Here is a 13,320-nt window from a genome sequence, read left to right on the forward strand (position 1 = left end):
TTTTTTTTAAAGATTTTATTTATTTATTTGACAGAGAGAGATCACAAGCAGGCAGAGAGGCAGGCAGAGAGAGAGGAGGAAGCAGGCTCCCTGCTGAGCAGAGAGCCCGATGCGGGGCTCGATCCCAGGACCCTGGGATCATGACCTGAGCCGAAGGCAGCGGCTTAACCCACTGAGCCACCCAGGCGCCCCAACCTCAGAGTAACTTTTATTACCTGATGACAAGTAGGAGGGTGAAACTTGGGGCCACCAGCCTCTCCCCTCTTGTGGACCTCCCCACCCCATCTTTATGTCTAACGGGAGGGAGGAAGTTGGACCCAGTGACTTGGGTACTTTAGGTCCTCAACAGTTGAGATATTTTACTGGAAGCCCTGAGACTTACCCTCCAAGCACCCTACTCCCCCAAGTCCTATCTGGTGTCCTCCCCCGCCTTTTTTTTAGAAGAACATATGCTCCAGCCCACCCACCCACTGTTGTCACTGTCCACTGTGGGGGTCATCACATGATGGACCCACCCTTTCCCTTTTGTCTTCACAGTGGTAATGCACCTGCCCCTCTTCCCTCTTGGCTGTGCTTGTGTTTCAAAGAGAACTGGCTGGCTGAGTGGCTGCCCTAAGCCCAGCCCCAGAGGCTAGCCAGTGCCTACAGACCTTCTCAGGGAGGTTGGGAAAGATGATCTTTGGACCCTCACCCAGAGCAGAAACTGACATAGGAAAGGTTAGGGTTCCAAGCTGTCAGTCAACAAAGAACTCTGGAGACCTCTCTGGTGCAAAAAGGTGATTTTATTAAAGCACAGGGACAGGACCCGTGGGAAGAAAGAGCTGCACTGAGGTTGTGAGGTGCCAGCCCATTATACACTTTCAGGTTGGGAGGGGGTGAGGGGGTAGTGTTAAGTGACTAAGGAATTTCAGAAGCAAGGTATCCAAGACGTTGAGAGGGCTAGCTGTTGTTGGGACAAGGTCATTTATTACTGTCTTATAAAACCTGAGTCACGAGACCCTTCAAATGTTTATCAGTGGGCTCTATGTTTGGGGGATGATTACCAACACATATTTTGGGGTGTTTAGAGATAAAGGAAGTTTCCAAAAGAATTTTTATATGTGAAAGTAGACTCACAGGGTCCTGGGCGTTGGGATAAGATTGCCTTTTGCCCTTAGCAAAGTATTAGCATATTGCGTCCCTAGAAGAATGTCACTCTGCCTGTTTCAAGGCCTTGTCAATGGGCTATAGCTAATAAGGATATTTAATAATTTTTCTTCCGCCTTTGTTTCCCACATTAGAAACCGCAGGACAAAGGCAGAACTCACCCATCCGCCTTCATATCTGTGTCCTGGAATGCTATCTTTGAGGGAGCTGGCCTGCGTGAGGGGAAGGGAAGGACACGCTGTGTGCTGCAAAACCATAATGACAACAGCTAGAGCCAGACCTGTTGGCCCCGGGGGTGGGAGAGGGCGGTCCAGTGTCTTCCCTGCTCCAGGCCACAGGTCCCGGCCAGCCTGCGGGCATGGAAGGAACAGAAGCCACAAGGCAACAGCCCGGGGACTAGTAGCTCGACAAGGCCTGTGCAGGAGGCTCCATTTGTTCCTGTCCCTGAACTTTTCAAGATTGCCAAAGGAAAAGCTGGCATTCTATACTCAAGTCACAGAGGTGGTAGCTTCCCTTGACACAGCCAAGGTAAGTGCTTGCTGAACTATCTTTGGATCTTTCCTTCCTGACATACCATCACTGGCTGTTCTGTCTTGAATGTCAAGGTTTCAGATGGGTTCTGTATTTTCTTTTTCTTTTCTTCTTTTTTATTTTTTTATTTTTTATTTTATTTTATTTTTTTTTATTTGACAGAGAGAAATCACAAGTAGATGGAGAGGCAGGCAGAGAGAGAGAGAGGGGGAAGCAGGCTCCCTGCTGAGCAGAAAGCCCCATGCGGGACTCGATCCCAGGACCCTGAGATCATGACCTGAGCCGAAGGCAGCGGCTTAACCCACTGAGCCACCCAGGCGCCCCTCTTTTCTTCTTTTTTAAAAAGATTTTATTTATTTATTTGACATACAGAGATCACAAGGAGGCAGAGAGACAGGCAGAGAGAGAGGAGGAAGCAGGCTCCCTGATGAGCAGAGAGCCCAATGAGCTCGATCCCAGGACCCTGGGATCATGACCTGAGCCAAAGGCAGAGGCTTTAACCCACTAAGCCACTCAGGCGCCCCGGGTTCTGTATTTTCTTAAATACCTAGCTGCTTCTCTGCACTTTGGGGGGCAGAGCCCAACCACTTACTGTCATCTTCAAGGTCAAGAGCTTCAGCTAGCCCATTACTGTGTCATGTTATTCTCGGTGATGGAGAATCGGGGCAGGGGGGTGGGTGGCTAAACCCTGAGTAGTGAAAAAAATTTTTTTAAACCCCATCTATTAGTTATATCTGCCACCCCCATGCCATTTCTTCTTTTTGATATTTGCTTGTGCAGTACAAGAGACTTTGCTTAAATCCTGCACACTAGAGTGCATGTACCTCTCTGTATTTGTGATGGCCAGATAGGCCTACCAGCCAAGTATGTTCCACAAAGGGAGCCCGAGGACATCCATAGACCAGAAAAAGGGCACCCTAAGGGAGGGATACCACCCCTTGAGCAAAGGAGAGACCAAGTTCCAAACTGTAGCTACAGGGAACATCAGCCAGCCTCTGCTATCCCACTCCGCCCTTCCCTGTGCTGGAAAAGGGGGCTTATGAATGGACTAGCTAGGGGCCAGGGGGCGTCTCTGCAGGATCCTGGCAGCATGCCTCTGACTCACCCAGGAGCTCGAGCATCATCACTGCTCAGTGTCCACCCTGCTAGCAACAGAGTCTGAGCTAGCAACAGCCTCCGAGTCAGCCCACGTCTGGAGACCAGCTAGCCACTTGGTACTACATCTGTCCCTCCCACGCCAGGAAAGGATGGTGAGTCATCTTTTTTTTTCCTTGTTTTGTTTTGTTTTGTTTTGTTTTGTTTTCTGCCTCTTGGTTTAGCTAGAACCTCAGATGTACCAAACAAACAAAAAACCTACAAAAAACTCTGAAAAGAGGACAAAGGTCACAAAAGTGTGCTGAGTCGCAATGGACACAAAAACCACATGTCACAGGAATGAATGAATCCCTTTATGTGAAATGTCCAGAAAAGGCAAACCAGTAAAGACAGAAAAGATTCAGGTGGCCTGGGGCTGGGCTTGTTGGGATGATGAATTTGCTGTAACACCAAATCATGGTGATCCTTCACACAGCTGGGCGAATTTACTAAAAGTCGTTGAGTTGGACATTTAAGATGGGTGAATTTTATGGTATATAAATTCTATACCTCAGCAAAGTTGCCATTCTCAATACTTAGATATGGTTCCCCCAGCTTCCCCATCCTTTATAGCAACAGTATAGTAGTTTTTTTTTAAAGATGTTATTTATTTATTCACGAGAGAGAGAGAGCGTATAGAGGGAGAGGAAGAAGAAGAAGCAGGCTCTCCACTGAGCAAGGAGCCTGATAGGGAACTGGATCCCAGGACCCCGGAATCATGACCTGAGCTGAAGGCAGACACTTAACTGACAGCCACCCAGAGGCCCCAACAGTATAATTATTAAATACAGGAAATTAGGGGCACCTGGATGGCTCAGTTGGTTAAGTGTCTGACTCAATCTTAGCTCAGGTCTTGATCTCAGGGACAGGAGTTCAGAACCGCCCCCCTCCCCGCCCAAATATAAAATAAAACAAAAATTAAAAATAGGAACTTAATACTGAAACGAAGACTGTCAACTAATCCACAGATCTTATTCAGCTGTTGAGAGCTGTCCTGTAATGCCTGTTTTTCTAGTCTGGGATCCCATCCAGAATCACACTGCATTTGAGGTGTCCAGCCTCCTTCGTCTCCCATGATCTGTGAGGCTTCCTTGGTCTTCGTCACTGCGGTCATTGGCAGCAGCCATTCATTCACATGTCTGGGAACAGATGCTGCATCTGGGTGTGGCTCTGGCTGTCCTGCCACTGAGGGTCAAGAGTGTTTGACCCAGTGCTACAGAGTCTGTCCTATGTCACCTTGGAGGGAGCATTTCTGCACAGCAGTGCCATCACGGGGTGCACGGCATAGGATCCACTATGACGTCACCTCCAGACACCCGGGAGCCGCTCTCCAGGAGCATAGTACAGGTCAGGGGTCAGCTCAGTGACAGGGCCTTGCAAGGAGAGGGCGCCATCCTCTAGGAAGGGGTATGTACCCCAGATCAGTGACTGGGGGACATGGGCCTCCACTAGATAAGAGACATGGAGGGGGAACTGGGAGCGGAGGTTGAGGATACCTTGCTTGCTCTCACTCCAGAGACCCCCCTGGGAGGTCCTTCCACTTAAGACTGTGTGCGACCAGGGACCCTGGCTCCTGAAGGGACAACATAGCCACCAGAAGACACAGCAGGACTGTTAGGCACAAATCTACTGGCCTCCTGGGCCTTGGAGCTCCTTGTGCCCAGAAATCTGGCAGGAGGAGAGGACCCTGACCATCAAGGGAGGAGGGTGAAGTTCCATACTGGGGAGAGACAATGCATGCCACCCCGCTGCCCCGCTGGTGCGCCTCTTGGTACAGTTTTGGTGGCAAGGGGACAGGGTGGCCACCAAGCATTGCTAGTGCTGAGTGACCAGGAGCTCCAGCCCCTCCCGGGGAATGGGTTTGGGTGGCCCCTTCAGATCCGCTGACATGTAATCAGACATACACTTAACTGGATGAAGAGGACCCGATTTGCACAAGGTGCGGATTCTAGGTGAAGCTGTGGCGCCCCCCAGTGCTGCCCTTTAGGGGGCCGCGGGATTCTCCCTGGGAATGGGCTGGGCCCGGGGCTGCGCAAGCGGCTGCCCTTGACGTGCGCTACTCCCCTCCACAAGGCCGCCCGCGTTCAACACCGGCCCCCCCCCCCCCCCCCCCCGCCCTGGACCGCCCCCATGCGCTGCAGGGCCCCCTCCGCAGGGCGGCGGGCTGGGGCTCAGCCGCGCCCTGTCCCAGCTCAGCGGGCCCCTGCCCCTCTCGCCTCCCTCACTTCTGTTACAAGCATGCACATTCCGGGACCCAGTCCCCGAATCCCGGACCGCAGTCCCCACGCGCGCTTGGTTTCTGAACAACCTGCTCAACGCAAACCAGAGCTCATCAGCATTTCAAAGACTTTTTTCCTGTCCCCCAAACTGGGGGTCCCACCCTCTTTCAGTCTCCCTGCAGAGCCTGTGGGGATGAAAAGGTGTCCTTTCTTACCTCTGGGCCTACCTCACTGCATGGGGCATCTGGAAAATAAGCAATTTCAGTGTCTTTCTTTCTGATTTTAAGCTCTTCTAAAATTGTCAGGAAGAGGGGGCGCCTGGCTGGCTCCGTGGGCAGAGCATGCAACTCTCGATCTTGGGGTCCTGAGTTCAGGTCCCACTTTATGGGTACAAACAGCACTTAAAAAGTAAGTACAGGGCGCCTGGGTGGCTCAGTTGGTTGAGCTACTGCCTTCAGCTCAGGTCACGATCCAGGGGTCCAGGGATGGAGTCCCCCATCCGGGTTCCTTGCTTAGAGGGCAGTCTGCTTCTCCCTCTCCTTCTGCCCCTCCCCACTGTTCATTCTCTCCCTATCCCCCTCCATTTCATAAATAAATAAATAAAATATTTAAAAGAAAATAAGTAAATACACAGGTAGAGAATTTCAGTGTATGTCACCAAAAAGTCTCATTGGCCATGATATTTAAATCAGTATGTATATCATATTGTTACTGGACAGAGAACCTGGCCGGAACTCAGATTTTGCTGCTCAACGCCTGAAAATCAATGTGGGAAAGGAAAGGCTTCATTCAGGAAGCTGGCAACCTGCAAAGACCATGGACTAATGTCTTAGAGACTATCCTCCACACCCAACCCCGCCCAAGGGAAGCCGGAAGGTTTTAAAGGGGGAAGGACAGAAAAAGGGGATGGGGGGTGTTGCACAGGAGAAGCAGGTGATCAGGAAGTTAGTCATAGGTTAGGTAGGTTAGTTAAGTCCTGCCTTTAAAAACCTTTCCTCCCCTCTACCTGCTAGATGGGGATGCTGCCCGATTCATGAATCATTTAATATTAAAGCCAGTGAGATCTTCACATTTCCTTGTTTGAATTTTGTTTTCTTTTTTTAAACATTTTTTTTTTAAGATTTTATTTATTTATTTGAGAAAGAGAGAGCATGAGTGGGGAGGAGGGTCAGAAGGAGAAGCTGACTCCTCGCTGAGCTCATTCCTGAGACTCTGGGATCATGACCTGAGCCGAAGGCAAATGCTTAACTGACTGAGCCACCCAGGAGCCCCTCAACATATGTATGCATACATATGTGTATATATATATACATATATATATGCACAACTGTTTCCCAGTTCTCTCCATCAGGAGGGTGTAGATGCAGAAAATGACACCCTGGCCAACCATAGACAACATGGACATCCCAATAAATAACAACAAAGAAGTATAACCCTTGAGTAAAATATGAATTTTTTAATTTTAGAATTTATGAATTCATAATGATTCAAATACGTACTCAAGTGGACAAGAAGGGAACGCTCTTTTTCACCAATGTAGAAAGAACGGAATTAGAAAATGACCATTGGGCTAGTGAGTGACTCGGGCAAGGATCCCTAATGGTGGTTAAAATCAGTCTGGGAAAGTTTGAGGAGTAACAGGATTTTTTTTCCTCAGAGCCTCAAGGTGTAACCCGACAAAGAGAAGTTTCAATGGGAAAAAGATCAAGTTTCAATTTGTCAAAGATCAACAAAGCCAGGGTCAAGGTGCGGGAGGTAAAAACAGACCGGGGACTCCCACAGAGTCGGGGACTGAGAAACCGCAAGAAGCAGCTAAGAAGGTTGGTCATTGTCATTGTCAAAGTCATGAGGTGCTCTGTGAAGTCAGGCTTCTCCCTCCCTCTGAGACAGGGAGACAGAGGCCCCAGCCTTCCTGAGGACACCATTTCAGAGAGACATTTCAGAGAAGGGACTTAAACAGTTCAAGGTTTTTCTACAAAGGCTCTAAGAATGGGAGGTCAAGTAGCCCATCTTCTGGGGCTGGCTGGAACAAACAGTCAATTCTTTCATCAACCTTTAACTTTGCCAGACTGGCACTCAAGGGGGCTGGGTCATCCCAGTGGCCTTAGGCTTAGGTCTTGGGCTGCCAGAAGCTGCAGGAGAATTTGGGCAAAGTCTGTTAGTGCAAGGGATGTGGACAGAGTCGGCATGCGGAGAGTTCTTGTAGATGTCGCTTCACAGCAGAAAAGCCAGCAGACCTCATGTTAACGGCACAGTTCAAACATTTCCAGGAACAAGCCTTACTTGGTGGAGCATGCGACTCTTGATCTCTACGTTGTAGAAATTACTTAAAGTCTTCAGGGGAAGAAGAAAAAACAAAACAAAACAGGAAACCTATCTTCAGGAACAGGACAGACTGACATCACGTATCTTCCTGACAGTTCCTCGAGAGGAACACAGTGCCTTTCCCCTGACTCTCTTGCTCAAAGCGCATGATCAATCGTCGTCAGTGGAAACCTCAGATAAACCCAAATCAGTGTATTTCTGCAAAATAACTGGTCTCACGAAAGATAAACATATGTGAACTGATGAACGTTTCCAGACTAAAGGGAACTGAACACCCTTGACAGTGAAACACAGCGCCGAATGCTGGCATTTCTTTTGCCATAAGGACAGGCATATCTCATGGAAGTCTGTTGATTCGATAATGATAGTGTCTTTTAGTTTTTGTTTTATTTATTTATTTTTAAGATTTTATTTATTTATTTGAAAGAGAGAGATTACAAGCAGGCAGAGAGGCAGGCAGAGAGAGAGGAGGAAGCAGGCCCCCTGCTGAGCAGAGAGCCCGATGCGGGGCTCGATCCCAGGACCCTGAGACCATGACCTGAGCAGAAGGCGGCGGCTTAACCCACTGAGCCACCCAGGCGCCCCTTTGTTTTATTTTTTAAAAAAGATTTTATTTCTTTGAGAGAGAGAGAGAACATGATCAGGAAGAGGGACAAGCAGACTCCCTGCTGAGCAGGGAGCCTGATGTGGGGCTCAATCCCAGGACCATGGGATCATGACCTGAGCTGAAGGCAGATCCTTCACTGACTGAGCTACCCAGGGGTCCTCATGGATAAACTTCTTACAGTAAAGTTCAGAGCTTGCATGCACTGCAAGCCACTGTAAGGACTCTGAAGACACCAGCCTCTGGTCAAAGGGAGTCCCTCCCCTGGCCAGTTCTGGCCAGCAGCTGAAAGAGGTGCTAGGGTTGCCGCGGTAGATGACCCAGGCACTCCCATGTGCCCAGGACCCCATTCAGCCAATACCAAGCCTCTCTTCCCTTGTCTGTTGGTCCTCTGTTTTGACTTGTTTGGCCCCATTGAACCAGCTGAGATGACAGGCTGCTCTGGCCACATTCTCACTTGGTGCCCCAGTTTCCTGTGGCCCCATGGTCAAGTTTTGCTTCATTTTCAGAATGATGTACATTTCCTGGGGCCTCACTCTGGGCCCTGAGGGTGGGCGCCAGGCTCCAACTGGGGCTTTCTACAGATATAGGCCATCTTTTTCTCTATCAGATACTTCTAGCCCCAGGGGATATACTGGGCCCGGTGACCAAAGAGGAGGGTGCTTGCTCCTTAGTCCTTGCTGTAGAGCCTCATCCTTACCTTAGGTCCTGCTCACAGCTGGCAGCCTTCTGTGACATCTAGTAAATGTGTCCCAGCCGGGTCCCCCAGTGTGGAATATACTGCATCCCAAACCCAGAGAGACCTACCACGTCTCTGTTCCTTTTCCCATTGGTGGGAATAATAGCCTGTACTTGCGGAATGCCCGACAGGTCACTGAGGGAATGAGTCCCTGACACCCCCACTCCCAGTGTGTGTGTCTTACCAAGGCCACCCATGTCCTTGGCATTTCCTGCTCCTCTGATCAATCACATGACATAAGCTGTATACTGGATGCACGTGGTTTGGGGGGAATGCCCAGAGCATCGATGTCCCTCCGAACTGTGTTATGGAGGAGAGAGTGGGACAGTTCCAATAGTTCTGGGGTGAGAGAACACATTGTCCATCCCTTGCAAATGCAAACTGCTTCCAATCCTCCTTCCCCATGGGAATGGAAATGAGTGCAGCCAGCGGCTGCACATCAGCTACTCCAGTCTCCTGATACGCTCTGATAAGTATGTCACATCTGTCACCGCTGCTGCTGGGAGGGCAGGCTCCTCTGCTTTCTGCAGAGGCTAGCCTGGTGAATAACCTGGGGATGTGATGAGAGCCACCACCCTCCAACTGTTAAAGGCTTTCAGCATGGCAATTTCCTCCCAGAGGCAATCTCGTTCTTGGTTTTTCCTCTTCCTACTCTATAGGAGTAGTATAGGTATATAGGTACCAGTGTATGAATCTGCTTGTGTCAGAGGCTCCCCAAGGCCAGCCTGGGTCCCATGATGTGCTGGGAGAAACCCCAGGACTCAGCAGTAATGTTGTTCATAGTACAACTTCTTGCAGTAGAAGGCCATGCTGGACTCCGGCCAATGGGTGCAGGGTGAAACCAGCAAAGGGGAGAAGGCACATGGGGTGAAGACTAGGGAAGCAGATACTAGCTTCTGGAGTCATGCAGGACATGCTTCATTCCTCCAGCAATAAGATGTGATGACACGTGTGAATTATGGCCAACTGGGAAAGCTCATCAGAGACTCAGCACCCCAAGGTTTTTACTAGGGGGCTGGTCATGTAGGTCTTATCCGTCTAGCATGAACCACGGTGCCAGACTCCCCAAAGGAGAGTAGATGCTCCCCCTAAACCCAAATAGGTTAGGCACGGTTGAGCCATTAATCTCAGTTAATGGTGGGAACTCTCCCAACATCTTAAGTTAGCAGACATCAGCCAAGGGCCAGCCCCACGAGGACAACAGTGACAGCCACATTGTGCAAACTCTGTTTTTGCACAATGCCAACCGCCCAGTACAACTGGCTAATGATACAGCTAGGAACCAGGGAAATGACCCAGGGCCCTCAAGCCCGGCTCATTCACTGTGAAATGGAACTTGGCTAAGACTCCTTTCGGAAGGCCCAGAATACACTTGAGTTTGTTACCTGACTCTCCTTGGCCGCTGTGGTCTGGGATGGGTGATAAGAGATGCCCTGATAGAACAGGGTGCCTGGGGAACAAATGGAAATGATAGAGGCAGAAAATCTAGAGCACAACACCCACCTGGCAAAGGCCATGTGTCAATGACTGCCATGATGGTTTGCAGGATCAAAATGGCAGGGTCTAGGGCACCCGGGTAGGTCAATTGGTTAAGTATCTGCCTTCGGCTCAGTTCATGATCTCAGGGTCCTGGGATTGAGTCCAGCATTGGGTTTCCTACTCGGTGGGGAGTCTGCTTCTCCCTCTCCTTCTGCCTCTCCCTCTCTCTCTCAAATAAAATCTTAAAAAAAAAAAAAAAAGAGTCTAGAGCGATCACTCACAGAAAGTGGGGTACCTAGTGACAAGAGTAACAGGCAGCTGATGGGGGATACACTTCTTAACCAAAGGAGATCCAGAACAGACAAGCAGAAAAGCCAAGTTAGCCGAGCCAGTGGAAACACATGGTCCCTTGCCCATTTCCAAACCTAAATCAGTTCTGAGACCCAGAACCCCACTGACTGAAGCAGAGGCTAGGTGTCCTTGTGAAAACCTTGTGATATTATGGCCAGTGCCCTCCCCCAACCCTCCCCTAAAGGGAAATGCCCTGTGTACTCAGGTCACCATGGGCTCATTATCAGTTCAGTGGTTTCTGGGGGGCAGATGTGGGGGGGAATGGAAGCACAGCCAGGCCAGCTGGGCAGTCCTCTGTTTCCTCATTCGTGGCTCCGTTTCTTTGAGCGCCCACTCCACACCGAGCCTGGGGGCCAGGCAGAGCACAGGTGTCTCCTCTCAGGCCCTCCTGGAAGGGTGCAGAGATAGAAAACCCAACTAGGAAAATGGAGAGGGACAAGGGAAGCCAGGGAAGGGTCTCAGGAGTCCTAGTGGGTGCCTAAGGGGCCCCAGCGCCCAAAGGGCATCAGGCTGAGGAAGACCCAGTTCAGAGCCATGAATCAGTGAGGGACTCTGCTGGTGGAGTGTCGGCTGGGGGCAGGCTGGGCTGAAAGTCTAGAGCAAGAAGTGCCAGCATCAGTGGTCCGTCCTTCCTTCCTTTCTTCCTTCCTTCCTTCCTCCTAAAGCTTACAGTGGTGACCTATGGAATTCATGTCCCTTCTGACATGAAGGGCACACGGCACTTCTGTGGCATTCTTGTCAAAACTGAGTCTGAACTCAGTCTAACACGTGACAACATTAGACAAACCAAATATGGACTGGCAGTCCTCAACAGTGCCAAGATCATAAAAAGAAAGAGACAAGCTGAGGGACCATCCAGTTGTCCCAGCCTGGAGTAAGCTAAAGACACGTGATCCTCCATTGGATCCTGGACCAGTAAAATGACATTATGGGACAACTATTGAAATCTGGATAAGGTCTATTGATTAAGAGTCCTGGATCAATATTACAAAATTACCTTGTTGTAATCATTATGCCGTTGTTACATAACATGCTAGCATTTGAGGAAGCTTGGTCAAGCACATACACACATTCTTTGTATTATGCATAAAAACAACTGCATGGAGGTATATAGCTAGCACTTGAAAAACAGGGGTTTGAACCGCACAGGTCCACTTAGATGCAGATTTTTTTTTATAAATACAGTACAGTTCTGTAAATGTATTTTCTCTTTCTTATGATTTTCTCTCTCTCTCTTTTTTTTAAGATTTTATTTTTAGGGGTGCCTGGGTGGCTCAGTTATTAAGCGTCTGCCTTTGGCTCAGGTCATGATCCCAGGGTTCTGGGATCGAGCCCCGTATTGGGCTCTCTGCTCGGAGGGAAGCCTGCTTCTCCCTCTCCCACTCCCCCTGCTTGTGTTCACTCTTCCATTGTGTTTCTCTCTGTCAAATAAATAAAATCTTCAAGAAAAAAAAAAGATTTTATTTTTAAGTAATCTCTACACCCAATGTGGGGCTTGAACTCACATCCCTGAAATCCCAAGTCACATGCTCTATGAAGTAAACCAACCAGGTGCCCCCTTGTGATTTTCTCTAGCTAACTTTATTGTAAGGCTACAGTATATACGACATGTAAAACACAAAATACAAAATACATGTTAATTGATTACATTATGGGTAGGGCTTCTGGTCTACCATAGGCTGTTAAAGTTAAGTTTTTGAGGGAATTATACTCAGATGTTTGACTGTTGGTGCGTTCATTGTTCAGGCATCAACTAACTTATATATAACCACAAAATTTGCCCATTTTAAGGGCACCATTCAGTGACTTTTAGTAAATGTACTGAGCTGTGCAAACATAATCTGGTTTTTTTTTTTTTTAAAGATTTTATTTATTTATTTGACAGAGGGAGATCACAAGTAGGCAGAGAGGCAGGCAGAGAGAGAGAGAGAGAGGCTCCCTGCCGAGCAGAGAGCCCGATGCAGGACTCGATCCCAGGACCCCGAGACCATGACCTGAGCCGAAGGCAGCGGCTTAACCCACTGAGCCACCCAAGCGCCCCATAATCTGGTTTTAGAACGTCTTCATCCCACCCCGAGCCCTGGACTCCCAGTGATCTACTCTCTGCATCTTTTGATTTGCTTTTTCTGGACATTTCATGTAAAGATCATATAATATATGGCCTTCTGTGTTTGGTATAACTTAGTATAATGGTTTTGAGACCTTTGTCCCATTTGGTGGAACAGTTGGTGTATGTTAAATAAGGTCTGTAGAATGACCAGTCATAGGTTTGTATCCATATTAATTTTTCAGTTTACATAATGGAATTATGCCTTATCAGATTTTAACATTAAGGGAAGCTGGGGTGAAGGGTATCTGGGAACTGTGTACTATTTTTGCAATGCTTTTGGTAAGTAAAATAAATTTTTTTTAAAGATTTTATTTATTTATTTGACAGAGAGAGATCACAAGTAGGCAGAGACGCAGGCAGAGAGAGAGAGAGGAGGAAGCAGGCTCCCTGCTGAGCAGAGAGCCCGATGCGGGACTCGATCCCAGGACCCTGAGATCATGACCTGAGCCGAAGGCAGCGGCTTAACCCACTGAGCCACCCAGGCGCCCAGTAAAATAATTTTTTTAAAAAAGATTTTATTTATTTATCTGACAGACAAAGATCACAAGTAAGCAGAGAGGCAGGCAGAGAGAGGAGGAAGCAGGCTCCCCGCTGAGCAGAGATCCCGATGCGGGACTCGATCCCAGGACCTTGGGATCATGACCTGAGCCGAAAGCAGAGGCTTTAACCCACTGAGCCACCC

The 13,320-nt window shown here is 48.9% G+C and overlaps 1 protein-coding gene across 2 annotated transcripts in view; it reads left to right on the forward strand.

The window, feature by feature from the left end:
• MAML1 (mastermind like transcriptional coactivator 1) overlaps window positions 1-1,855 on the forward strand; it is a 47,057-nt gene extending 45,202 nt beyond the window's left edge. The window contains exons 5-6 of one of the 2 annotated variants that reach the window (XR_006603400.1): window positions 1,281-1,674; window positions 1,840-1,855. Coding sequence is in view for 1 of the 2 variants with exons in the window: in XM_045069253.1 (XP_044925188.1) it covers window positions 1,281-1,348 (68 nt within the window). In the remaining variant the exon portion in view is untranslated. Of the gene's footprint in view, window positions 1-1,280; window positions 1,780-1,839 lie in introns of those variants that run through there. The other variant, XM_045069253.1, reaches the window with a different exon arrangement.
• The last annotated feature ends 11,465 nt before the right edge of the window (window positions 1,856-13,320 follow it).

This window comes from Mustela putorius, unplaced genomic scaffold, assembly GCF_011764305.1.
Source record: "Mustela putorius furo isolate JIRA1106 unplaced genomic scaffold, ASM1176430v1.1 tig00003923_pilon_pilon_pilon, whole genome shotgun sequence".
NCBI lineage: Eukaryota > Metazoa > Chordata > Mammalia > Carnivora > Mustelidae > Mustela > Mustela putorius.